The sequence below is a fragment of the Balearica regulorum genome, chromosome 6 (genome assembly GCF_011004875.1).
Source record: "Balearica regulorum gibbericeps isolate bBalReg1 chromosome 6, bBalReg1.pri, whole genome shotgun sequence".
NCBI lineage: Eukaryota > Metazoa > Chordata > Aves > Gruiformes > Gruidae > Balearica > Balearica regulorum.
Window position 1 is genome coordinate 21,438,277 of NC_046189.1, and position 26,682 is coordinate 21,464,958.

The 26,682-nt window shown below is 38.1% G+C and overlaps 1 protein-coding gene across 5 annotated transcripts in view; it reads left to right on the top strand.

The window, feature by feature from the left end:
• Window positions 1–5,313: 5,313 nt before the first annotated feature.
• The window catches only part of LRP2 (LDL receptor related protein 2), a 130,880-nt gene continuing 109,511 nt past the window's right edge, over window positions 5,314–26,682 (top strand). For all 5 annotated transcript variants that reach the window (XR_012836128.1, XM_075756724.1, XM_075756725.1 and 2 more), the window contains exons 1-2: window positions 5,314–5,575; window positions 24,580–24,687. Coding sequence is in view for 4 of the 5 variants with exons in the window: in XM_075756724.1 (XP_075612839.1) it covers window positions 5,482–5,575; window positions 24,580–24,687 (202 nt within the window). In the remaining variant the exon portion in view is untranslated. The remainder of the gene's footprint in view (window positions 5,576–24,579; window positions 24,688–26,682) is intronic.

The window sequence follows — 26,682 nt, forward strand, 5'->3', positions numbered from 1 at the left end:
CAGAAAATAATGAATGCTTCAGACGTTTTAAGTGACTTCCTATCATATAAAAATCATATTACATTTCTGCAATACATGAGGCAGGGGCTTTCCTTTGCTATTTTATCCTCGTCGATTACCCAAGAGCAGTCTGTTGGTATACTGAATGAGTTAGCATCCTATGAAAAACAGTAGGTCCTTATGTAATTAAACTGTTCCCGAGTTACTGTCTTCTTTTGGAAAGACATGCTATGTGTTTCTCTCCTTTATGGAATACTGTGTTGAGATGCATAACCTTTAAAGTGAGTATTATCATACAGAACACCTAAATAACTGTGGGAAATGCTATTTTTTCTATTGTTTTTGTTTTATACGTGACTGAAGTGAAACCCAGTATAGGTATTCACAGAGTACCCAGTATAGGTATTCATTATTTTCTACCCTATGAGCACTCTTGGGATGTGTACTTGTGGTTTTGCAGTACTGCCCAGACTTGATTGGTAGAGTGAAGCATGGTTGGAAAAACATCAAGAAGACAAGGACTCCAGCCTTACTTTTTCTGAGCATAGTTCAATCTGCTCTTGTAAAGGGTGTTCAGAGTCATTCCAGCCTATCCTATTTCCCTTGTTAGTACCCTAAAAAGTTTTCAGAACGTAAGTCATTTGGAAATGCTTATTTACCTCCCATTCCTTTTCAAGTACAAATTCCATCTGTTGTTTCCTTGAGGGGCAGAGCAATCACTCAAGGGCCAGTGAACTGGAGCAAAAATGAGGACCTCTGTTCTTCAGAGACAGAGAAAGTGCTAAAGAAGTCTGCTTGCAGCAAGGCAAGCACCAAGAACTTTGGTAACTAGAGGTATAGCTGAGGTAAAGCATCTTTACCTGCCCTTTGTGACTGTGCCTCCAGAACAGGGCACAGGGACTTGCAGGCTGGACCAGATAGTGCTGACCAAAGAGTGGAGGGGACAACTGGAAGCTATTTAGTCTTTCTCCACTTCCTTCTGCCTTTCAGGTAAATAAAGTCTCTCATCTCTATCCTGTTACTGTTAAATGCCATCACAGGCCCAGTTCTGCAGGTGAAATAGATAGGGGGGGTGTTTGGAAGCTCATTTAGTGACTCTGTCTCTGCTAGTCTCACTTGCTCAGTCACAGTTACCAGAAAAGCACACAGTTCCCATGCACTGCTTCTTGTTCCAGGGCACAGTGGTAGAATTCCAGGTTGAAAGAGAGAAGTTACAATGTGTCACTAACCAGGAGGCCTTGAGGAAACTTCTCACCACGGTGCCAGCTGCATTGTGCAATCCTGATTCTCTTAGTTCTATTCTGGCCCGATTCACATCTCCTCCTTAATGTTTCTCACATTCTTGTGCGCTGGGGATCCACCTTTGATCCAATCTTCTGGAAATCTCTACTCTAGTTGAATATGCATTATATGTTTGGGAACCATATCAACCAATGCTTTTTTTTTTTTTTTTTAGTTTGAGATTAGGTGGTTTTTGTTTGTTCTTTAAATCCTTGGGAAAAGAACCTCTCTTGCAAATAAATGCCATTGTTTTAGATACTGTGAAATGTGCTGTGGCTTATGTGAGAAACCTGGTGAACTTGGGGTTGTTTTCTGGTTTTCTCTTCCATGCATTGTAGAGTTGAAATCAATACTTGTTCTCTGTACAAGATGCAGCTCAAGTCCCTAAAATGTGACCTTCCTATTTATGGAAACTTCTGCTCACAGTACATGTACTTGGAAAGATTAAGTGGTGAATTCGAAATACAAATTGCTACTGTGGACCCTCATGAAAACAACTAAGTCTGCTCTCCCTGAAGTCTCATGGCTTTGATGCAAACTGAATTGAGCCTTAAGTGAAGGAAATACCTCAAGAGTAGTACCTCTTGAGACCCTCCTGCCATTAATAGCCTGTTAAGAAAGGAAGCCTGTAACACACACAAATATTGTTGCTTGCTGTAAAACAGAGGTTCAGATAAATAGGACACTTTGAATTGTAGAAGAGCAAAGATGGATGAAAACTGAAGAATTAACTGCTTCTGTTGGGTACCTATGTTATTACCCAAGCAGAAAGACAGAGTCTTTAGTTTAGATTTGCATGACTTGTCATTACCAGCATTTTCTCAAAAAATGAGTATGCCTACGTATAGTCTTGCTTTAGTATGATTAAACAAAAATAACGAAAAAACTTGTCATAATAAAGGCATAGGATTTAATGATGAAACTTAAATGTGAAATTGGAAACACAGCTTGTAATGTTAAATGTTTTCTATTTGGAAAAACCTGGGTTTATCCAAGGACAGATTGACCACAAGATTACTGAATGCCAGTGGCAATTACAGCTTTATTGGATAATGCACAGGGCAGATCCTCAGCCTCTGTAAACTGCCTTAGCCCCGAGAAGTTCAAAACACAAATTTACAGGTGCAGATCTGACCCACTGTTTCTTTCAGTGAATATAGCTCTCTCTCTTTTTGTGTTTTGTTTTGTTTTAATTAGCCATCAGCTTTTTATCTAGTCATACATCTACCCTGGTGTTTGTCTGTTAAGAGTTGGATAAGTTTGGACACTAAATTAGAACTGAACCCTGTCAAAAATCAAGCCTTTTAATTTTTAACTTCTGTGCATAGCATGGATCCTTAATGTGTAAGCAATGTGGTTGTTCATTCTAAACTACACCTTTAACAGCTTTTCTGATTGCTTGCTTACAGCAAAAACCAGGCAAGCAAACACATCCCAAACTGTATTTTGAATTAAAAGCAAGATTCAACTGCATTGCCTATGTTTTTTCCCTCTAACCTTCTAACAGATGTAGCTTGCATCTTCTTAAATCTGAAATAATAAACTGAAAATCCCCAGATCTAGTTCAGTCAGAAAACAGCTGACGTTTTAGCCAACAGGAAGCTGAGAGGAAGAGGTGTGTTACACCAGCACAGGTGACTTTTGGATGTAGTTAGGAAAGTGTTAAGGTGTTTTGAATCTGATCTTGGAGCTCTGGGAAGTCCCATTTGATGCTGTCCAGCAGGACAGAGTCCTTTTGGTTGGATGATGAAGTGCCATGGTAAAGTGAGAGGAGAAAGTTTTAGATGAAGTAGATGGAGAACAGCGTTGCCCTGTGCTGGCTCCTTAGTGACACTCATTCTTCAGCAGTGAAGCATCTGGGCTGGTCAGTTCATTTGTCTCTGAATGCAAATTTTGTCTTCTGAGGCAAAGAAGAATGGGTGGGGAGGGCTTGACCCACTGTCCTACAACAGGGCTTCACTCACTATCAACAACATCTCCACCATTCCTGTCTGAGAATCCCTCTTGCCCACCACTCTGTGGGAAGTCTAGTTGTGTAGAAATGGTAACGATGAATGGGTCAGGAGCACACCTTCTGGCTGCCAGCTATGTGGGAGTGAAACATAGGTAGGTGCCTCCCAAAGCTTGTATCCAGGTCACCTCAGACATATAGTGACAGAAGAGTGCACATAGCTCCCAGTCTGGGGTTGCAGCTCCCAAGCACTGTTTGCCTTGTCTCCATGTTGCTGGGGTGTGAACTGCTTTAAACAATTCCCCTTCTAATTAAGTACAGTCGATCTGTGTGTTGGCTTTTCAGGCACCCATCTGTACAGAGCAGATCTGCTTGCTCCCCTCTGAGGATCCCTTCCTTCCCTCCCCATTGGCGTTGTTGGGGGATTAAAGCAGCAGCGGCCCCATACACAAACGCAGCTGGTTCCGTTTGGTCAGCCTGAGCCTTGCTGTGAAACCACGACAAGAATTCCAGTAAGTTGGCAACACTGAAACACAAAGAAAACAACAATAGGAAAAGTCCTTCCGTGCAGAAAGGAATGTTTCAAGCACTGTTCTCCTACAGTGAAAGGAGAGAGGGTAGGAGGGAGGAGAGAGATTTGAAGAGTGCAGGTCCCCCCCCTCCCCCGGCAGCTCTGGATCTTGTGATGGAGAGATCTTATCCTCTCTTTGTGATTCAGAGGTGCCAGGAAGCTAATTGAATATTCTGATCTGCCCCCAGTGTTTCTTGTGGCTTGACCCCGGTGCTGTGTCGTACCACTACACCAAACAGCCCTGAACCTGCATAAATCACAACCTTGCAAAAGCCTACGCTCTTCTCCCCCTTCTCCCCCCTGCCCCCCCCCCCCCCCCCTTCTATCTTGATAGATAGAAAACCTTTACGGAAAGGTTTAAGGGGATTAGCGTCCTACAGGACCTGAGGAAAAATCACAATCTGCTAATAAGCAACAATATGTTCCCCTGCAACTTTTGCAAGAATAGTGCATGCACCTCTACCCCTTAACTGAAATTGCAGTCCATGGCAAAAAGAAGAGTTAATGCTTTGAAATATCACTTAACTTCGGTTGCAGCATCAGCAAACACCCATTGCAGTATATTGAACATTGCATGAAGCTGACATAAACAATATATGGAATTTATAAAGGTGGTGTCATTAAAATTAATCTGACAAAGCCTCTTGCAAGACAAATAGACCCATCGTTCTCTCATGGTATGTATGCACAGTAGTCATCGTTCATGTGTATGTGTGCACACATACAGAAAAAGGAACACCTTGGCATAACTAAATTTTCTACATGGAAGACTATTTCTGACTAACATAAAACAAAGTAATGATTTACCTTCACACGGTTTATGTATGATGCTTCTGATCCTGCAAGCAAAGCCTCCAAAATGGTTGCCCTTTTCCCAAGACTGCATTCCAGCCTGAAGTATTAGGATATCTTTATCTTTCCCCTGTGATACTATGCACTGTTGTATCCTTGTTAGTAGGTATATGATTCTTGAAATGGCAGCAGTAAAACACAGGCAGACATTTCATTAGAGAGTTAGAACCAAAGTAAGGTGTCTCCAGCTGGTATCTTAAGCAGTCACAGCCAAAGCACTTCACTAAACTGATTTTGTCTGCTAAGAATGTGCAGATGTAAGTTTCATCCCTACAGTTTTCTTTCACAATATTTATGTGACAAATGACAATAAGTTCTAAGCTTTATCCCCTGCATTGGTAAGTAGATGTTCTGACATTTTTAAAAGTTGTCAGAAATAAATTTCTTGTTTGGAGCATGCCTTTGGGACACTAAAACCAGGGATATGTTTCACCTGCCATCTGAAATTCCCCTGATCTACACAAAATGCGCAGTGCAGCAGCAATGGACTCTGATACAAGGTCTGCAAAGTGCAGGGACTTGGAAGCATCTTGCCTATCCCACAAAGTGGGGAAGGAGGGGCAGAGGCAGCCTGTGGCTGCAGGGCCTGGAGCAATGCCTGATTCCCTCATGCTAGTTCCGGGGCCGCTGGGTATAAAGAGCTTTATGCAATGTCTGGAGGGTGGGAGTTTATAGAAAACGCGATGTCTCAACAGGCGAACACGCCTTTCTTCTGCAACTAGCGGGATAAGAAAAAGACACCAGGCTCCTTGTGCTGCTGCTGTGCAGATCAGCACCCCGGAGTCGAGGAGCCAGCTTCTGAGGGAGCTGGAGCATCCCAGCCCAGATGGGACCTCGCCATCGGATGGATGGAAGAGCAGCAACTGCTTGCAAACTGCTCATATTATTCACTGCATGCATAATGCAGGGCAGTTGCCAAGGTAAGCACTATGCTTCAGTCTCTCCGAAATGGGACTTGCTCCGCAAGGAGCACATGCCTGTTCTGGGGACTTCTATGAGAAAAAGACCAAAGTGCCTGAAAGTAGAGGGTTAACGGGAGCCGATTCAAGGAGTTCTTTTGAATAGCTAGGGGAGACAGTTGGCTCTCTCCAGGAGCCATTTGATAGAGTTGATTTCTGTTGTGGAAAAGAAAGTAGCACCTTAAAAAACACTACAAACACCATGGGCTCTCGAGCTTCACTTCATCCTGGTTTTAAATTATCCCAGGATGTTTTTCCTGATTGATTTTTCTGGTTTTTACAAACTTTTTTTCTGGTTGTACAAGACGGGAACTCACAAACATTGCTAGATTTGGAGGGACAGCTCAGACTTTGCCACTCCACAGTCTAAACTCACAGTTTTAGAGATGCAAGTGGGCAGCTTTTCCTGTAGCAAGTATTGCTTACTGTCTGTGGGTAAGGTAAAGCAAAACACCCCCACCCCCCCCAAATCACCCTAGAGTTTTTGCATTTTTTCCTTGTGATCTTTGTGCCCTTCTTGCTACTGAAGTGTGGGTGGTTTTGCAGAGCAGAGTTCACCTGCATTCCAAGAGCAGGTTTGGTGACCACTGAAATTGTACCTAGAGCTGTTTTTGATGAGAAGTGCAGAGGCTGTGTCACTTGCACATAGACAGGTTGTGCCTGTGTGGGGGCGTTATGCGTGGACAGGCTCATATACATATGGTATATGCAGTCATTTACAGAAGGCTGTAAGAAAGAAACAGATGCTTAGTCTGGAGCACAATAAGCTCCCCTCAGTCGGTCTCAGACGCAGATTTGAAGTTGAGAGAGGGAGAACTTTTTCTCTGGGCTTTGCTGTTGCTAGGCGACATCGGGGAGCATGTGACGGGCAGAGCAGGCTGAGTGCTGCTCCTCTGGTACTAATCTGGCTGCTAGGGATGGAGTAGCCATGTCTCTAGTCCTCTCCCCAGCCTGTGACTGCAGCCCATCTCTTCCTGTCTCCCTCTCTTCACACAGTTTAATTGCCCTGCAGTGAAAATGAAGCCTGGCTTGTTGGAGCAAGAGTGGATGAAGTGCATTTCCTCGGCCCTGTGTATCGACCCAGCAGTCCTGCTGGTTGTGTGTCTGTCTGTGTGTTACGTGTGCGTTCAAATTGTTAATCTGCTTTCTTTGCTCAACTCTTAGTTTAAGCTCCTTAGACAGAATCAAGTAAGTAATTATACAGCAACTGCTGCTAGCAGCTCCCACTTATGAGCAGGGAAACAGAAGATAGCTAATGTGCAGCAGGAGACCTGCAAAAGCTCTAGCCAAGGAGGTCACACTGGGCAGAGCTAATCCTGTGCACTATTATTTTACATTGGGTAGAATGGAAGCTGCAGTTCAGATCTGAAAGTTTATTTCTTTGCTCTACAGCCACTTTTGACTGTTCAGGATATGCCTGGTAAATGGCATGACAGGATAAGCAGAGCGAAGCTTTCAATTAGCATCCATAGGCAGTGGCAGTAGAGAAGTTTTTTACTTTGATGGTCCCTGTCCCCTCCCCCTCAAAGTAGAGTAACTGTGCAAATGAAACTATAGTTTCAGCAACAGGTAACTGATACTAGTAAAATCTCTGGATAGTGATCTTGGCCACACTGTGATTATTATTGTGAAATATTTGGTATCCTTAAGTTCCAGTTCCTTGAATGTTGAGATCATGTCAGAATCATTTAAAAAAAAATACATGAAGAGAATCATGAAAGCAATTCCAAGGCTCAGAAGGAAAATGGTGAAAATCATACTATCTTGCCTAATCCTCAGTAGTTTCAAAGGTGCTTCTGTGATGTTTTTGAAGGTTTTTGTTATCAATAGCTGAGTGTTCCCAATATAAGCTGGATGTTTCTAGAAGTAGTTTCACCTGAGCACTTGCTCAAATGATAGTATCTTGATTCTTCCTTGATTTGTCTAATTCTGGATTTACTGAAATTAAATATACCACTTATAAACTGAATAAAAATATTGCCTATTGTAATTGCCAGTAGTATGGGGCCTGGTTCTCCAACCTTTACTGTGTAAGTCTTGTTCCCTGTGGGGTAACTCAGAAAAAATTGCAGCTGGAATCTAAAACACTACCTAAGTGAAGGTAGTGTCAAGAAAGGGCGTCACGGGACTAATGTTAATGTTTGTTTTGAGGAATCTCAAAGTGCTTTGTGCTCATAGTCATAAACTAGAGATACTGAATGGATGTTGTACCCTCAGCAGTTTTGCAGAGGGCAAATGAGATCACTAGGGCAACTGGGCATTTGAACAATGAGTTCTTTAATGTTACTGCAAAGCACACCAGATCTACATACTCGTGCAGTATTCCACGTAGCATCTGTTATCGGGCTCACATTATCTAACATGGAAGGCCTGCTGTACTTTTTTTGATGGGGATTTAGAGTGTTTGAATTTTTTTTCTGTTCTTAATGACAGAAGAACTGTTAGTTTGTTTCTTTATAAAATCATTCATATATAAAATCATATATAAATCATTGATAGAAACCTGCTTTTCTTTACAAAAAGGAACCCTTCTTTCTAGACACAAAGTATTAAGAACATTCTTCACAGATCTACTATAGTTAATATTTCTGTAACTTATATATTTCAGATCCCTTAAATTTCCTTCATTACTTTTTGGTTAGGTCCTGAGGACCTGCTTTCAACGGAGAGGATGTAAATCTTCCAGAAAATAAATGTACTCGTATTAAAATCACATGAATAATTTAATAAATAACATTGGTATTGATTTTTGCCACTAATTCTGTTAAATTAGTGCAAGTTACAAAACAATCCCAGTATCATTTTTTTTCAGACTTCCATGGACTTACACTGAAATTCTGGCTTTGCTGCAATTTATTGCAAAATACCAAATTGCTATGTAAAGGCTGGGATTTCACTGTATTGTGTAGTTTACAATGTTTAAATTGCTGTTTGCCTCCTCCGTCTTTGTGGTGGATACTTCTGAGGATCTCTTTATTTCTTTAACATGCTCCACGTATGGAATCAAAGGTGACAGATTCACATTGCTGTGAATTATGAGGTCAATGATTGCGTAGCCAGGCTGTGTATTTTCCTTGCTGATAATCATAATACTCATCTAAACTTTAGAATTCTGGGAATGCAGCTGGAAATGCAAGCATCTTCATTAATGGTCTTTCTCTCTACATATATATGCTATTTTTTTTGAATTTTTGGATTCTCTATTGAGTTAAGAGGCCAGAAGATCACAGCTAGGTTGACTTCTAATACTTTTTCCTTCTATTTTCAATAACCCATAGTTTATTGACATTTTTTAAGGTTTCTGTTGTTGATCTCAGTATTAGAAGACTTTTAATTTTAAATCTTTTTTATGATAAATGATAAATCATTAGCTTAAATGCATCCCAGCCCAATATGACTAAAGTTTGTTACCATTATAAGGTCTCTGTTAGTCCAGGAATGAAGGCTATTCTAAGAATGAATCTATATGGTGTGATATCATATCTCAGAAATCACAGTGAACATTTGTATGAAGCGAGGCCAGTAATGAACAGATACAATAGGACCAAGCAGAGAAGAGCTATGGCAGCTCTTTCCAGAATGGCATGGAGAAACATGCTTTTGCATCAAGCATTGTAATAGTTCAATCTCCAGATTAATAATTCAGTGGTTTTTAGACATTGCCTTCAGTCAAATCTATTTAGTCTGTCAGTAGGATGATGTATAGTGACATTGCTGTAGGTGACAGGCCAGAGTCAGTATTCATACTCCCTAGTACAGCGCTGTGCACGTTTAAATGTCAGAGAAGTCTGTCTGTGAGATTACGCCCCTGCCAAGACCTAGTGTTTGAAGACCTTGAGTGAGACTTTCCTTGGGGACTGAGAATTTGGGACTAACGAGAAGGGAGAAAGATGCAGTCCTGATGTACAACTTAATAGGTATTGTCCATGACCTGTAGGCTGCAGTGTTCATAATCCTGCACAGGTATAATTTTCTTGGTTTCTTTTGGAGGTGTACTCGCACAAAATCAAGAGTAAAAATCTCACTAAGTGTCCATCTACCTGGCTCTGAACTAGTTTATTTCCTGAGGGTTGACAATTTAAAAATATCAGTGAAACACATTATAATCTTCTCACATTTTAATTTATGAGTGGTATTTCTGTGCACTGATGGTCTAGTTTTTTTGGTTGGTGTTTGGGGTTGTTTTTTTTGGGGGGGCAGGGAGGGGATGATTCTTTTTAATGAGTAGCCCTCTTTTAGTACATCTCTTGAATTTTCTTAATAATTTACTTTTTTTCTGTATTCTGTTCAGCAAAGCATATCAGGAATTTGCAAAGTAATCAGCTAAAGCGAAGCATGGGACAAACCCCAGAATTTTAGTTAAAAATTGAAAGCAGTAATTGGATGACACCTGGTTAGATTTAGGTTCTATGCCAAATGCTAGAATTACAGTAAATAATTAAACTACAGGAGTCAAGACAAATAGAGACAGAGCATCTAAGGAGATTTCAACTAAGATAAATGTGTGATGTATGTGATGCCTCTATTTCCCTGTAAGACAACCCAAAACCTTCTTTCATGTATTGAGCTGATTGGAAATTTGAGCAATGAAATCCTACTTTAATCCAGATTTACTTTCCATGTGTTTTGCAGGAAATGAGCAAAGATTCGTTTGGGAGAAAGGTAGAATGCAATTTCATTAAAGCCTTTTAATTCTTTTCCTTTTGGGCTTCCTGGATTGACATGGAATCAATCACACTGTTTGGAGCCTTTCCGCCTCCATGTGCCTTTTTGCGCTGTTAGATTATTGCTAGATCAAAGCCCAATGGTGCTTTTTTAACTTCTCATTATTTAGCACCAAACCTGGAGGTTCTTTTGTCGAGATTGTTTTGGTTTTTTTTTTTAAATATGAATACTCTTATTTTTAATTGAGCAGTAAACAGGCACATTGTAGAGGTAGTTCATTTTTATTTTTATGAGTATTAGATCAGATGCTATTCAGTCTTCCTACAATTCTTATTTTCAGATCTGAGAGCTTGTGAAAACTCTTCAGATAGACTAATATTTAACTTTGAATCACTTCGTACTATCATTTTTTTTAAGCAGGAGTTTAAAATTGTTTCTCCTCTTTTAGAGCTCTGCTTAAAAAGTGCTGGAACCATATAGCACTTCGGACATTTCAAAGGAAATTACACTTTCTAGAAGTTGTCATTGTTGAAGAACATTAAAGGTCCCTTCTAATTAATGATCTACAGGCTGACATCTATTTAAAGAGAAGTTGATGTTTTTATTCTACTGTGGATAATTAGCAATGATAATCAGATAATTTGTCAGCTTCTTTTTAATAGCTTACACTGAATGTGACAAAGGACAGAGCTGTTTTTCAAATTATTTAAAACTAAAGTGCTTCTTTATATAATTTGATAATTATACTTTATTCCTAAAGATACCTTGAGCTCTTTTTAGATGAAGGAATAACAAGGGTTCTTCTGACTCAACCCAGTGCAACTCCATTAATTTCAAAGAAATTATCCCTCAGTTGTACTGATCTGAGAGATAGAAAATAGAATACAGTGAAGAGTAAACCTCTCTTTTAATAGCTTATTATTGTTTGAGATCTATTTTGAAGTCTACTTTCTTATGATAATGTTCATTTTATTAGCTGCTTTTTGCTTCCTTAACTCAGCACACTTTTAGAACAGTTTAAGAAAATGAAGTTTAATGAGTAAGCATAGAAATGTTTAACGGCATGGATACCCTTTAGTGGATTCCATAAGCTTTTACTGTTGGTTTCAAGGCTTTTAATGTCTTCTTTGTTTTGCAATGCTTAAAGTGGATTAGAGATCTAAGGATCACTGTTACAAGTTTGGTTTTGGATTAATGAAATGACATATAAGAGATCACTGAAATTGTTCTACTTTTATGACCTGTTCTATTTTACGCTTTTAATATGAATAAATTGCCTTTGTTTTACAATTAAGAAGCCAGATCTTCAGCAAAAGGGCACTGTTTACAGCAGCAGTGTGTCTGCCCAATTATTTTCTTGCACAAACAGGTCATGATACACCCTGCTGAGTCGAGTCGAAGAATGAGAGTCTGTTCCAATAGGGAGTCCCTTTGATGAGGATTGCAGGCTCATGCTTTTGTGGAGCAGGGATGGAGGTTTTAGTTGTGTTCTGTGGCATCTCTTAAAAAACCCCAAACAACCCAAAACCAAAACATAGTCCACAAGTTATCCCAAGATCTGATACATTCAGTAATATATTTAGAATCTTGGTAATGGTTTTTATCTTCAGAAACCATTGTGCACATTATCAATTCATAAATATAACCACAGAGAGTTTAGTTTAGTTTCAGTAAGTATAGGGCCTGCAGAACTGGAGAACAGGTTTGCCCAGAAGAAGGAACTTTACATTGTAAAGTTGTAAAGTTCATATCATTCTACACCAGTGGGAGACCCCATTTAGATCTGATCAAGCCCTTGTCATACCTTGTCATCTAAAGGTACAGCTTCATGAGAAGCGATGAGCCAATTGAACAGCTGACTGCTGCTGGAAGCAGGAAGGCCCTATGCTCCTTTCCTCTCTCCTCCAATGGCCCAGTCCCATGTTGCTGCCAGCCTTGAGTTCTTGCTGCTTGCTTTGTGCTAGCACCGCTGCTCATCAGACCTCTCTGTTTTCACTTACAAATCTGGAGGAAAACTAAACTAGGCCTAGGGAATTAAGTGGTTTCCTGGTGGCTTAGTGATTTAGAGCAGCATGCAGAAAGGTCTGGTAGTTGCTGGAGTTTGGAAAAGAAAGTGAACCTTAGCATCACGTGGGAGAAGAAGAGCTGGAAAGAGGGAGAGACCCCCTTTTCCTATGGTAAGTCAGTGGTTTGGCTCAGCTGGCCATGCAACTACTGCTTAATGCTACTGCTAAGAACATATAGGAACTAGTTATAAGAGTGGTCCCAATCAGGGCTATAGTGAACTGCGGGAAACCCTTTTGTAAAGTTGTCCAGTGTCAACAGGTGGCTTGACTTGAATGCGACTGCCCACATGTTCACTTTTGGGCAGGATTGTAGGGCTGTTTTCAACCTGCAATACAATAAATGAGTTGGACCATAACGAAGCACGTGGAACGCTGCTGCAGTTTTTGTTGGCTTTCTAGCTGTGTTAATAAAAACAACTTTTACGACTACGAGATCTAATAGGTTTTTAAACCATTTTATGTGAAACAAATGAGCCACAGTTTGTGTCTGAAATGAATGACAAAGTTTGTGGTGTCTTCCACATGAATATAGGATCTGTTTTTTATTAGCTTTGCAGTTTTGACTTTTCTGTATGAAGTCAGTCACAGAATGCACTTTAAAGCTTCACTGAGAATGAATTTTTGTTCCTAGTATTCTGTAAATGGAGCAAAGTACTAAAATTCTTTTTGTTACCTCTTCAGTACATAAAAGGTATTTAGTGGAGTAATTAAACTGCTTCTACTTCAGTTGTTAATCTGAGCCTTGACAAATTTCTGTTGGTTGAGCCAATAGGAAATCTGAATAGAGCCTCAGACATAGCTCGGTTGTGGCCTGTCTTTTTGCTCAGGCAGGCTGGCCAGCTGCTTCACCAGGAGCTCTGCCTGAGTAAAGAGGGCAACAACGAGAATCGGGCTCCTTTGGCACTTGCAGAAATGATATCCTGTCATGGAATTTATGGTCTAACTGTAGGCAACTGGAAAAAAAAAAATAAAGACAATTTAACAGTGGAAATGCAAGAATGCTGTTATTACTAGCTTTTATTAGTTTAGCAGTTTTTAAATTAAAGCCTGCCACAGAATGCACTATAAAATGGGCATCTTACAGTGAAAATACAAAAAATAAAAAACCTGTAAAGCTGAACTTTAAATTCTTTAGAAATTTGGGTATCTCTTGGATTTGTTTGACGAAAAAAGAAACTAAAAGACAAATAGTTAAGTTCAATAAAATAATGAATAGCAAAATTTAAATTACTTAAGAGTGAGGTAAAAGCTCCAACCTTGACAAAGTACTTTATCCATGCTAAGACTTTATGACTTTATCACCTATTAGGTAACAGAAACCATTCCTCCCTGGTTTTTTTGGTTTCCTAAAGAAAAGACGCTTTAGCAATTGATTCTTTTTTTTTTTTTTTTTTTTTAATATGTGCAATACTTTCTAACTTGTTGTCCTATTTAACTTTTTCTGATGGGAGTCAAGAATTCTCAGAGACTTAAATCCCAAGAAAATTCCTGAAGTATTAGAAGGAGAGACCCCCAAATTATCACGCTGTTAAGGGAAGGTCTTGGTCATTAAACATTCCATATGGAGATACTGACTCTTTGGCCAGCAATATACCAGGTGCAGTTGCAGTCTTCTTCCTAGCAGGCATTTTGAAAGACTGATGGAAACTATTGCTCTGAGGAAGGGATTACAATTTAAAAGTTGCAAGACTATAGGCAAATGCCTGCAGTTCTGTGAGCAATGTAATTTATATGTTGTGTGCTACCACTGTGAAACTTAGGAGACAACATGTGCCTTGACTGTGATTTTGTGCGCTTGCTTCTGGAAGTAAGTACCTAGTCTGCAGCACTTGTATGCTGTTGTGTTTCCAAGGATGCAGCAAGTGTAGGGCTTACCCGGCTACTCAGGCTAGAGCAGGAGACTCTTCTTCCCTTCTATTCACGTCTGTGCCTGGAATGCTGCTTAAGAGTAGCTAGCTAATGTAATTTAAAGAATTACTTAAAATATTATGCCTAGCAGGCACCATTGAAGGGAAGTAGCAGCAGAATCAAGCATCCTTAAAAAATCCAAATGGGTGAGTAAATCTGACAGTTGTAGGGTTTGGCTGGTTAGGGGAGATGTAAGTAAAATGCTTCCATTGGGGCTGACAGGAAGGGTAGTGTATCAGTGGGAAGTGATATTTCTTGTATTTATCCTCTTCTGGTGAAGTCAGGGACTTTGTCTTTTTAATTTTACAAACTCGTTAGTATTACTGTTTGGGTGAAAGGACTTTTTTTTTTTTTTTTTAAACTAAAAACTATAAAGAAAATAGATCACATTTAAAAATGAAATAGCCAAAGGATGATTTAATTCTTATTGTTCATTTTCAGGTCTATTAAGATAAAGTTGCTTTTTGTGCGAGCACATTGGACAACATTGTTGTTTCAGTTCAAGTGATCCTTCCTTTACTCAGGCCTGCCTTAGCACATGGAATTTCCTTTTCAAGAAGCTTGATAAGGAGTGACCAGCCATAGCTATTAGCTGGTGGGCAGTAGTAAAGTAGCATTAGAATGTCTACCTAGGCACACTAGATGCTTGTAACATATGATCTATCTGTTCTGCACTGACAATTCAGTTTTTCTGCTTTTCTGAAAATGGTCTCACATGTTTACTTTTCAACAAGTAACAGTCACTATTTTTGAAGTGCAAAATGATGACTAATACCCTGTGAAGCTTTGGGACACAGCTTAAACTTAAACTCCCTTTTGTCTGGGAGTCCTACTAGTTATGATGGCACTACTCAGTAGTGAAGAATTTTGTTATAGATACGGGTTCTGTGGTGGGAAGAGAGAAATAGCTTTCGCTCTCTGTACTTACCGTTATCATTATCTGTAAGGGAAAGTGGTTTACTTTTTGCATGACAAGTTTCATTTTACATTTAATAATTTGTAATATAAGGTTTATGATTTGGCAAAGTGTTATATGTTGCATACCTATTTTCAATCTAGCAATAACACATAAAAGAAATATAAAAAATTACACAATTTCACTGTCACGAACTGGAATCAACCTCAGTAAGAGCCTTTCAATCCCAGTGCTACAATGACTCATCAGCTTTCAGGAGAGCATGACTGAATTGAATGCAGCTCACCATCTCTGCATGGGGTCTAATTTTGAATACAAACAGTATATTGGTTGGAAAATTTATTTAAAAAACAGTGCAGCTCTCAAAATGCAAATAGCTTCCTGAGAAGGTTTTATTATCTGCTACTGCATCTATTGGACTTTCTCAGTGGTATGTGTACTGTACATGTTCTAAGTTGTTTAAGCACTTTTTTCACTTTCTGCACAGTGTGTAGTTGTAAATACTTCCTAGTCTTCAAGATTTTCCTCATCTGGTCATATTCCCCCCCTCTCATGTTACCCAATTGTTATTCTACAGCAGCCTTGGGGCCATTAGCAAGGTTCATTTTTATGAAAATGCTTGGGATGCTTCCTTCGGTGAGTAACCGGGGGTGTCTTTATTTCTACTATGTTTGCTTGTTCTTCTTCCTCTTATGTCATTTGGTCAATTGGAACAGATTTTTTGCATATTTAATGTGGCATTCCTGAAAAAGAAGCTTCTGGGATTTAGGAGAGCTCAGAAGTGTATGCTTCCCTAGAGATCCACAGTGCCAGCTAACACAATCACAATTGATTTACGTGGATTAAGACACCCAATGTCAAGACAACTGGTTGAGGTTATCCAATCTCGTTTACGTGTTCTTTACATGTAATGTGTCTTAAATACATTTTTATATTATGAAGGCTAATCTTTCAGTACAGCAAATACTGGTTCTCTTGAATTTGGCCATACAGATAATAATGTTATGAAATTCTCTAAGAAAGGAGTACAAATAGCTTTTATTAGTCTCACCTTGGAAAATACTTTATATACAGTTGGGGTTAAAGAAAGTGTCAAATAAAAATTAATGGCTTATTCTCAGTTATCACTGAAGTACAAGAAATTTGATAGTGGGTTAAATGGAAGGAGCAGCCTGGTCTGTTCAATATAAGGAATATTTACTTTATCAGTAGAAAGGAGTATCACCTCCTGTCTATTAGAATTAGCCCTTGCTTAAAAGGATTGTTTCTTAATCCTGCCTTGTTACAGGACTAAGAGGATGGTAAGAGTTTATTTGTTGCTTTTTAAAAAGTGAGTTGAAGCAAGATTATAAAGGAATTTAATTTTGATTAATTTGCTTAAAGTACTGTATGGTGGTAAAGATACATGGTATGGATAGGTGCTGTTTGTGAGCATGTATGATAAGTAAACTCATGATTTTAAATTTAAGAAGGTTTGGGGTTTTTTTTTACATTTAGGATCAGTGTGAATAATTTTAAAATACTGCATATCTTAATTTTTCTTTACTTTTTCCAGAATGACTGGTTTTAAAATGATAATGTAGAAACCATAGTTATTTTGTTCTGAATACCAGAGCTTTAAGAAAAAAAAAAAAAAAAAAAAATTAAAGTTGAGGGTTTTTTTCCTAAGAGGTCCATATGTGGTTTATCAGGAAATTAGGAGCTTGTTCTCTTTATTATTAGTTCAGGCTTATACAAAAATAAAATCGAATAGATTTGTTAAAAATGAATTTATAAACCGTTTCTGTTTTTTATCAGGGTGTTTGCATTCATTGCTTTTTCAATTAATAAAGCTAAAGTAAGGTAGAGAGGATGAGGATTATGAATATCTTTAACGTTGCTAGGAGGCATTTACAGTGTCATTCCTTTGAACTTGATGTCTGCAGGAGACTTGAACCCTTTTTTCTTTGCAGGAAAGCTTTCCTGCTTAGTTTCAGTAGATTAAAATCCTGAATTTCTTTAATTCTTGGATTTATGTTGAGGCATTAGCAGAAATGAATCCATAGTCCTTTTATAACCGTATTAACTAAAAACAAATAGTTTAACATGGAATAGACTGATTTTTAAGTATTTTTTAAAAACACTTTGCTTGTGAGCAGCATTATTAAAATGAGATTTGATGCTTTAGTTTTAACAATGGTTTTAGTTGACAAGTGTCTGTATGTGCAAGAGCGTGCAGACACAAAGCGCAGAATATAATGTAGATTTTGTCATCTCCAGACGTTCTTTTTTTTAATTTTTTTTTTAAAACTACTGGGGAAATGGTTTTGAAAGGGAAACCGTAAAAATCTGCTGCATTGAAACACGGATTTCTAAGTCCATACTGAAAGACAAAATTTTCACCTTTGTTCTTGAATTTTAAAGTGCTTTTTATTAAAAATCAGCGAGTAAAACTTCAAAAGGTAGATATTGGGTTCTGCTCTGACAGGCAAGATCCATTTGTTACAACTTCTGATGCCCATGATTTCACTGAACTCAGGATGTGGTTTACTCAAAATTTCCTCCCCTGTGAGTTTGGTGTATCTAGCTCATTCATCTGAGATGGAAACAGACTCTGCATATCCAGGTAGGCTTACAGAGAGAAACAAATGATCAAAGATTAAACTTAAGTTTCTCCTCTGTTTTCATTCCTCTCACCCTCCTGATATCAGCTCTATTTATAATCTAATAATATGTAAAGTTCTAGATGTGAGTGGATTTTTAGGAATAAGAGCTACAAGTATTGTTTTCTGCTTTTCTATGGAGTAAAAGCTATTTTATTATTGTCATCAATGGGTTTCTGCTAATTTTTGAGGAAACTGTGCCATTGAGAGCTAAATCCTATTAGTCCAGTTAGTGTCAGTGAAGAACCAAATCTGTTGCTTCAAGTTCAGTCGTTTTATCATCTCCACATCCCCACTCCACGTCCCCTTAAAATAATCTGATATAATCTGTGTGATTTGTGTACCAGAAAGTTTTCTAAAATGTCTGCATGTTTGCTCGGGGGCTAGGGAGTGCGTAATAAAACAATCAAAAGAAATAAATGAAGTAATTCTGCACATGCATCACGTGATGTAGTTGGCATTCAGAAGAATAAATGGACTCAATACCAGAGTAGGCAGCTTTCGTGAAGAGTAGTGCATTGATCACTGTTAAAAACACCAGAGTTAGAGATGGAGTGTCTGGCTAGGAATCCTTCTACCGATTGCTGGAAGGTTGGAGGCCCCTCCATAGGAATGGTCACCGTGTATGTGCCTTGTTTCTTGTGCTAATAAATATACCAGCAAAACAGTGTGCCTCTCATGTCCTGTGACTTCCTGGAGTGCTACTGGAGAAACAGTAGAATATGAGCATGCATTGGTGAAGGGAAGAATGGTGCCATTTGGCCTTTGCTTGTTGACCTTGGGGCACGCAGGTGAGTTTGTGCTTATCATCTTTATGCTGCAAACCATCGAGGGTTTGACCCTTCTTTTTAAGTGTACAGTGCAAGGCACAAAGAGTGCTTGGTCAGCTACTGAGTCTGTAGATGCTATTTTATTAGTAATAATCTGCTTATAATAGGTAATTGGATGATAATTCAGTAATAGAAATCCTATACTTCCCTATTAACAATGTATCTCTGTCTCTGACACTGCAGCTCTTCTGCTTCAGATTGTCCTTTGACTAGTCCCCTGTCCACCTATCAATCTCTATACAGAGATCTTGCAGTCATGTGAAGCTGGTGCAGACTCATATTTGTACTGTCTTCTTGTTGATATTGTCAGTTAAAATTATTTCTGTAATATAATCTAGTTTAGAGGCATGTAGGTACAAAAGATGTTCTGTGTTGCAAAGTCCTGAGGACTGAAGATAAATCTTGACTGATTTCTGTAATACCTATAAATGCTTGTGTGGTCTGTGTTTTTTTTCAATCTGAATAGTTTGTATTAAATATAATGGAGTTTGCAGAGTGTAAAAAGTCTGAAAGTTAAGTATTGCCTCGAGGTGTAGCATAATATCATTAGACTATTTTTCTTTGTTTTGTAAATAATCTTTGTTCATTTGCCTGTTATAATTGCTAGCAGAATACTGCTTTTCAGTATCACAGGGCATTTTACAATAATAAGCGAAGGTTTTTCCCGAACTATGGACTTCTTTCTTCATTAGTGTGAAGGAACAGAGATGGAATTTCCAGAGGTTCAACTTCCCCTCCCTGAGCATTCCAAAACCTCGAGCTGTTTGACGTGTAATTAAGCTAGGCAAAAATCTGACATCAAAGTGTATGGAAGGTGATTCTCCAGGATTTTTCTACCTTCAAGGTCACTGGAGTGGGCTGTTTCAGTTTGGGGGCCGAATGGGAACAAAGAGTACCCTTGGGAAGGCAGAAAGGGAGAAAAAACAGCTTGTCACTTATTTTTCTTTTTGTAACATTTATGTGGAAGAGGCTTGTAATGTACAGTTTGTTTGCACTTATTTGTGGAAAAACTGCATGTATATTAAAGGTGGAACCGTTCCCTTGAAAAAATACTGCCTTGAAGAATGTTACTCTTTTAAATGCAAAGAGTCTGTTGAAAGAGATAATTCCTGAAATGTAAAGTAATTGCAGCAGTGTAAGTTTAATTTTTGAGTGGACAGTTTGAGAGTGGTACAGTCTACTCTGGGCTTAATACATTCTTCATTACTTTAAGTCTTTCATTCAAGCTTAACTGTTAAAGGGGTGTTATCAGTTCTCAAATGTATTGTGAGCATAAGTAAAAAAAATGGATGAGGGGTTTTGGCCTGTTCTGTATAGTTGGAATAGACAGTCATGGTGCCCTTAATCTGTGGACGATAAATGTAATTCAAAAGATTTGGAGTCAAAGTTAAAAGTATGAGGGACTTCAAGGTTGAGTGGACAGGTAGCAAATGTATGAAAAGGTTTAGAAAAGACTTGAACTGTTCAGAGAGGAATCTAAAGTAATGCAGAGAGTAAGGCAGTATTGGTTTCTATTATAAACTGAACATAACATTCTAGTTTTAATACAAGAGGATTGAATTTAAGCTTTAATTCTCAATCTATTTCTACACAAACATATTGGGGCAAATGAAGCACAGAGGAGGTTGAGAGGGTGTGACGGACTGCCTTCCTATTGAAGACTGCAGCCCCATGGGTTAAACCATTGTGCTGTGAAATGCCTGAAGCTATTAACCTCTCTCTCTTCTGCTGGAGTTCCATGTGACTTAATGTGACATTGAGTGACATTCATTAGTGGTGTGAAGGTTGACTACCATCCTATAGTGGCAGCGAGGCTTCTCTTTGGCAGTGGGTTAGCTTAGGATACTTCATTCCTCTGCAGGCAATGCTTGTCTTGCGGAACATAAGGTAGATGTATTGAATAGTGCTTGTATTGCATTCTTTCCTTTGGTAAGAGTGACATTTATTTTTAATAACAAAAAGCAGAAGAAGGTATTTCGTTTGGTTAGTACTTTGTTCAATCTTTGCTCTGTCAAAATCACTATTATGTTGCTTTATTCCAGTGGAAAATGACTACATGGCATAATCTTTGGGCAGGTAGCTTACCCACAGCCAGTAATATTAGCCGCCTTGTTTTTACCTGAGCAAATTGTGAATCTTAAACATTCACTCAGGAGTCTTTTATAAGAGAATCCTAGACACACAGAACCACGGGAAGTATAGTGACAAAGTTAGCATAAAGCCCAAAGGTAGTAAGTATAACACGAAATTTAGAAATAATGCTTTGGGCTGTATTTTTTCCAGTGATGTATTTTTTCCAGTGATCCAAAGATCAGAAGATCTTTGGTTTGCATTTTTCAGCACTAGGCTGGTGCATATTAAAGATGATATCATATATTTATTTTTTCCTTAGTGTTTTCCTGTATATTGAGCAGTTGAAACAGATCTTACCTTTCAGAATTATTTTTGTTAATGTCCAGAGATTTTTCTTTATATATGTTATGGTGTCATTCATAAGGTCTGCCATGCATTTTTTCAGTCTGTATTTTAGTAGTGCTTTGATCACAATCAGAATACTAAAATGGAATTATAGTAAAAGTAGAACACCACCAAAAATTCAATAATTTCTGAATTTTGAACTTTCAGAAGTCACCTAGATTCTTTTCTATTGCCAAATTTTATGCATGACAGTGAAGATTAATTGTTTTACTGCTTGTTTTTAAACTTGGTGGTGATTTCCTTCAGGAATCTTGCTAATAGGATTCTGTTTGCCTGAAAGAGGTGTCTGATTTTATCAGCATCTGCCAGAGTAAATCAGAATTTCTATGGAAATTAGCTCATTAGTATTAGTTTTTGGCAATGTCTGACTGATTCATGAGCTACCTTGCCATTTAAAAAAAAAATCATCTCTTATTGAAAGCAAAACTTTCCATCAAATTACTAATGACTAATACTTCAGTGAATCGAGGCTTCAGATAATGGCATTGAGCAAGATGATGCCCTTTCTGACAGTCCCTGCTCTTGCTGAAACCCAGGTGCTGCAGGCTCACGCTGCATAGCTTATACCAATGGAAATAGTCCTTTTGGACTTAATAGGCTTCCTCTGTGGATCATTACTAGTCAGTGTGAGTAACGCCTGCAAGATTTTTACTTAAATTAATACTGTTTAAAATGTGTAACTAAATTCATAGTAACTAAATCACAATTCTTCAAATCTCCTAAGTTGCCAGTGCTTCTTTTTAGCAGAATATATACAGTTAAGTTCTGAGAAAATGGTCTCTGTAACTGTCTGTAGTAACAAGCCTGGTTATTGCTGACATGGTTGTTTTTCTTTATTCTGGATATTTCTCCTGGGTATTGATAGCAGTAATTTTGTAATCATGCATTTTTCCCCTGGTTACTTTCTCCTTTATCAAAGTTAGAATTGTTTTTGTTTGCAGTTGAAACACAAGCTTTTTAGAACCTTGGTGAGAAGCCCTCTTGATATGGCAGATCAGTTTTACTTCTTCCATATTACTTGTTTTCAAAGATTGTCTTTTTAATGAATTAAATTACATAGCAGGTAATGATGTTTCTTTGTTCTAAAAATGATAGAAAACAGTGGTAAGTGAAGTATCAGTCTTTCATATTTTTTATAGGTGTTTCAGACTTCTTTGCCTTCAGTTATAAGTAAGCATGGAAGATAACATTTGAAAAGACTAATGCCATAATTAAATGAATTATAACAGGTCTGCTGAAGAACTGTATAAACGGACATTGATACAGTGCTTACTGTATGTAGGTATGAGCAACTTAAACTATAATTCTGCAAAGTTACAGAGTGGAGAAGTACGTGATTTGCACATTTTCTGTTAATATTGAGTTACCATTTCTTGTACTGTACAAAGGCTGCTATGTTTATAATACTTTCTAAAAAGTTTATCAGTGTTATCTCCTCATTTTTATCACTTTAAAGGTATGTTTAACTATAGTAACCTAATACAAGATAGGCAAAATAAATCAGCAGTGTTGTACATAATGCCTGAAATTTTTTTGGCTAGTTATTATTTGGAAATTATATACAAATTGTTCGTATTGCTTGTTTATAAGCAGTTTAATCATGTGGATGCAGATTTAATTCTGTATTGTAATTTCTTTTTAAGTAAGTGGCTATGAATTTTCCAGTATTTTTGAACAGCAATAATATATTAAATATTCAAGCAGATTTAGTATTTGCTTTGCATAGTAATTCCAATTGATAAATGGTGGTTTATGTGTTGTCTTTGTTGGAGCTTTAACTGCTAATCTTATATGGAAATGTTGCTTTGTAGGGCAAAATTCAGTGAGAGGGCCTGGGATTCCAGAGTGAACTTGTACATTCCTTCAGGGCATTTTTGCAAGGGAGGTTGTTGTGTTTTAAAGGTAGTTGATAAGAGACCTGCACCACCAACCCCAGACCTGCACCACCAACCACCATCATGCATTAGTCTATAGAAGGTATTTGGGTGAACATACTCCTGTACCACTCCGTACCACCATTTATCCATGTGAAATTTTTGACCATTTGCAGGATACGTTATAAATCAGGATGTCACTACCAGACAATCAGATTTGAACATTCCTTGCATAAAGTAGCTTGCCTATATCCCTTAGGAATACATCACTTAACTGTGTTTACGTGACAGTGTTGATATGTCTGGTTTTACATGAAAGTTAGGGTAGCATGTTATTTATGTCATAATGAATTCAAAAAGTAGGTGGTTGTGCTTTATGTATACTGAGGTTATCTGCTCTGGACAAATCACTCAGAGTAATTGAAAGATGTAGTTTTATCATATGGCTATTAATTAAATCAGGAAACAGAATTTTTTTTTCTTCAGAATTGGGCTTTGCTACTACCTGAGGTTTTGTCAGCGTTCCCTTCTCTGAGGTGCTGACAACAGATTAACATGAAACAGAGCTCTGTTGAACCTAATTATGTTATAGCTCATTGTTTTGGGCATCTATAAAACTGTTCACTTCTTTTTTTTATGGGGCTGTAGTCACAACGAAAGGCCATAAACAGTGCATTTTCTCTTTCCTATGGGACTGGAGATTTCATTAGTTGATTCTAATTAAAGGCCTGATCCAGCTGCATTTACACCTGGGAATAAATGCTTCTTTATCAGGTCTTAATCCTTAGTAGGTCAAGTGGGAAGGAATGACAGCATGATAGCTTTTGATCAGCCTTAAATGTCTGAAAACTTAATTTCTTTTAAAATAATTTGCTATTCAAATGTTGACTGAAGACATGCTTTCCTGTACTTCAGAGGAAAGATTTTAAATATTAGGGCATTATTAAAAAAAAAAGCCAACAAACCAAAACAAAACTGAAGTCTTGCTATACTTTCAAGCAGTCACTGGTGAAACAAGATTTCTATATCAGCTAATGGGATTATTATTGTTGTTTTTGTTGTTATTATTCCTCAGAGACTCTGGGCAGGACTAATATTTAGCATATTTAGCCCTTAGAAATAATATGGAAAATAATGCCCTACCTTTATTTAAGTCTATACTGCTTGTGAATTTAAAATGGATACATTCCTGCTAAATAGATTTCTGTAATATAGGTGCTCCTCTGAGACTTGTTTGGGTTATTTTTCCTTTTTTTTTGTTTTGTTTGTTTATATAATATATAAATAAAAATTATGGGAATTTTCTAGCAATTTAGTTGGGAAATGTCCTGTAAGATTTAGAGCTGGTTCTTTTTTTTTTTTTTTTTCATTGGCTGGGTGTGTAGAGATCTTTTTTTATATGTATAATTATTTATATTTTTGTATTATCATAATATTATTTTCTCTCCCTTCCATGTCGTAAGGTGATAGATAGATGTCTGGATAGATAGATGTCTGGATAGATGTCTGGATGACAGGAATGTACTCCACTGTTTTTTTTTGTGTGCTGGTACCGCTAACCTGCTTGTTACTCTGCTTTGCCACAGGATGTGAGCGTGGGCAATTTCGCTGTGGAAATGGTCGCTGTATTCCTGCAGATTGGAGGTGTGATGGCGCTAGAGACTGCTCGGATGATACAGATGAAGCTGGTTGTCGTAAGTGAAACAACTATAGAGCAACTTTTTTATAATATAAGAAATACTGAGATCCCAATGTGCTCAACTATACCTGTAGTACAAGAATGAATACTGGAGCAGGAGAAAACTCCTAGTTGTCTTGAGATGACTGCAGGATCTGCTTAAGAGTCGTATTTCTTGAGTCCTTTGGCTTTGCTAGCCAGAAAATCAAGTAGTGCTCAATTTCTAACATGGCTTAGACTTATCTTAAAAAATCGCAGTGTCCAATAATGCCATTTCATTTGATGGCTAATGTTCTAAGTAGATGTAGAAATGTATTCGATTCTATTCTTGCAGCAATCTTGACATTGGATGTACATATAGCTACCACCAACATCACTTGAGCTCCAGATCTCTGGATCTTTCAGGCCCTAGAGAACAAGCTGTACCTACTGCACCTTAAGTAAAGTCTTGGTTAGTTGTCTAGTGTTGGTTGTGTTATCCTCAGTGCCAACAGCTCAGGGACAGCAATTGCATTCCGATGGGCTGTAATATCCATGCACCAAGATTCTCTCAAGCTGAATGTTAAAAAGTGGTGAAAAATGAAGAATTTCCCTCCAGGAACTGGCCTGCATTTTACCTTCTCAGTTCTAGTGTTCTTTGAAGTCTTGAGGGCTGGTGCAGGTATCAGCCCACTTATAGGTTAGGCCAGTTCTGGCCCCTCAGCTGATGGGGAGTGAAAAAGACTAATTTATATTGGTTCTTTTCACACTGGATTGTTTCTTTGGTGCTTGACCCATATAATAATTGGAGGTCATTAACACAGCTTGGCAGTCTGATTTGTTGCTTAGCACGTTAGTTAGCTCCAAAAACCAGTACAGATCTGGATGAAGAATGCCTTAAACTGGCAAAACTAAATGGTGTTGTCCTGTAGTTTGCTGTTTCAGCTTAGTTCTGAACTGCAACTAGAAAGAAGTGGTTGGAATTTGAGCAAAGGAGTGCGTTGACTTTGTGAGAGATAAAAAACCCCACCCTGACACCTACTACGTTTGTCACAGTTAGGAACATGAAAATTAAACTTTTTGGGTTTTTCAGTTAACTGTGCTTTTAAAAACAATTATGTTAATGTGCTATAGGTAGTGGTCACGTAAGTGTCTAGGAAGATAGTTTTAAACTGTTTAAAACTGGCCTAAGGTTAACATTATATTACAAGATTATTCTTTGGTTCTTAAAACAGGAATCAGAAGAAAAGTATGCGTGAAGTGCATTGTCTGTAGTATGTGATTGATTTTATCCCTCTAATTACCTCTAATATAATTTTGTACTTCTCAACTCTAAATCTACAAAATGATTTGATTTTCTCCCTTGATGCTTTGTTTACATTGATAGTGGTGCTTGTATATCATCCCATGAGCACAAAGTGTTTCTAGTTGACTTCGCAGTACAGCAAAAACATGATTCTGAGGAAAAAGATCATTAAGACCAGAGTCCTGTCTACTGGACTGTGTTGTGCTAGTGATTCTTCCCAGGAATATTAACTAGGGATGGAGCAAGCTGTAACAGAGTTTCAAACATTTATTTTGATCTTTTTCTCTAATGGCTCCCTGTTTGGCTATTTGAAAAGTACAGAGTGGAGCTGGAACAACAACATTCAGATTGTTCTGACCTGACCCTCACTTTTACCTCATGAATTTACAGAGAAAAGTCATGAGATTGTTTTGAAAGACCATCTTCCTACCAGGGACAGAGCACCTGAGGTGGAGTGAGAGCAATTGAACAGACCCCTGTGAGTCTAGGGAAGCTAGCATGATTCCATATATAAGGGGGGGGGAAAAAAGAGGCTCTGCCAGAGGGCAGTTCAGAGCCTTAAGCTTTTGCTGTGACCTGCCTTCTAGAGGAGCCTGTGTCTCCAGGGGAGGATACAAAACTGAAGATTTATATACAGGAGTTCACTAAACTAAATTTTGCCTTTGAGCATCCTTCTGCTGGCCTGCTTTCTCTTACCTGCTCTGTCCATTTGCTTTGATTTATTGA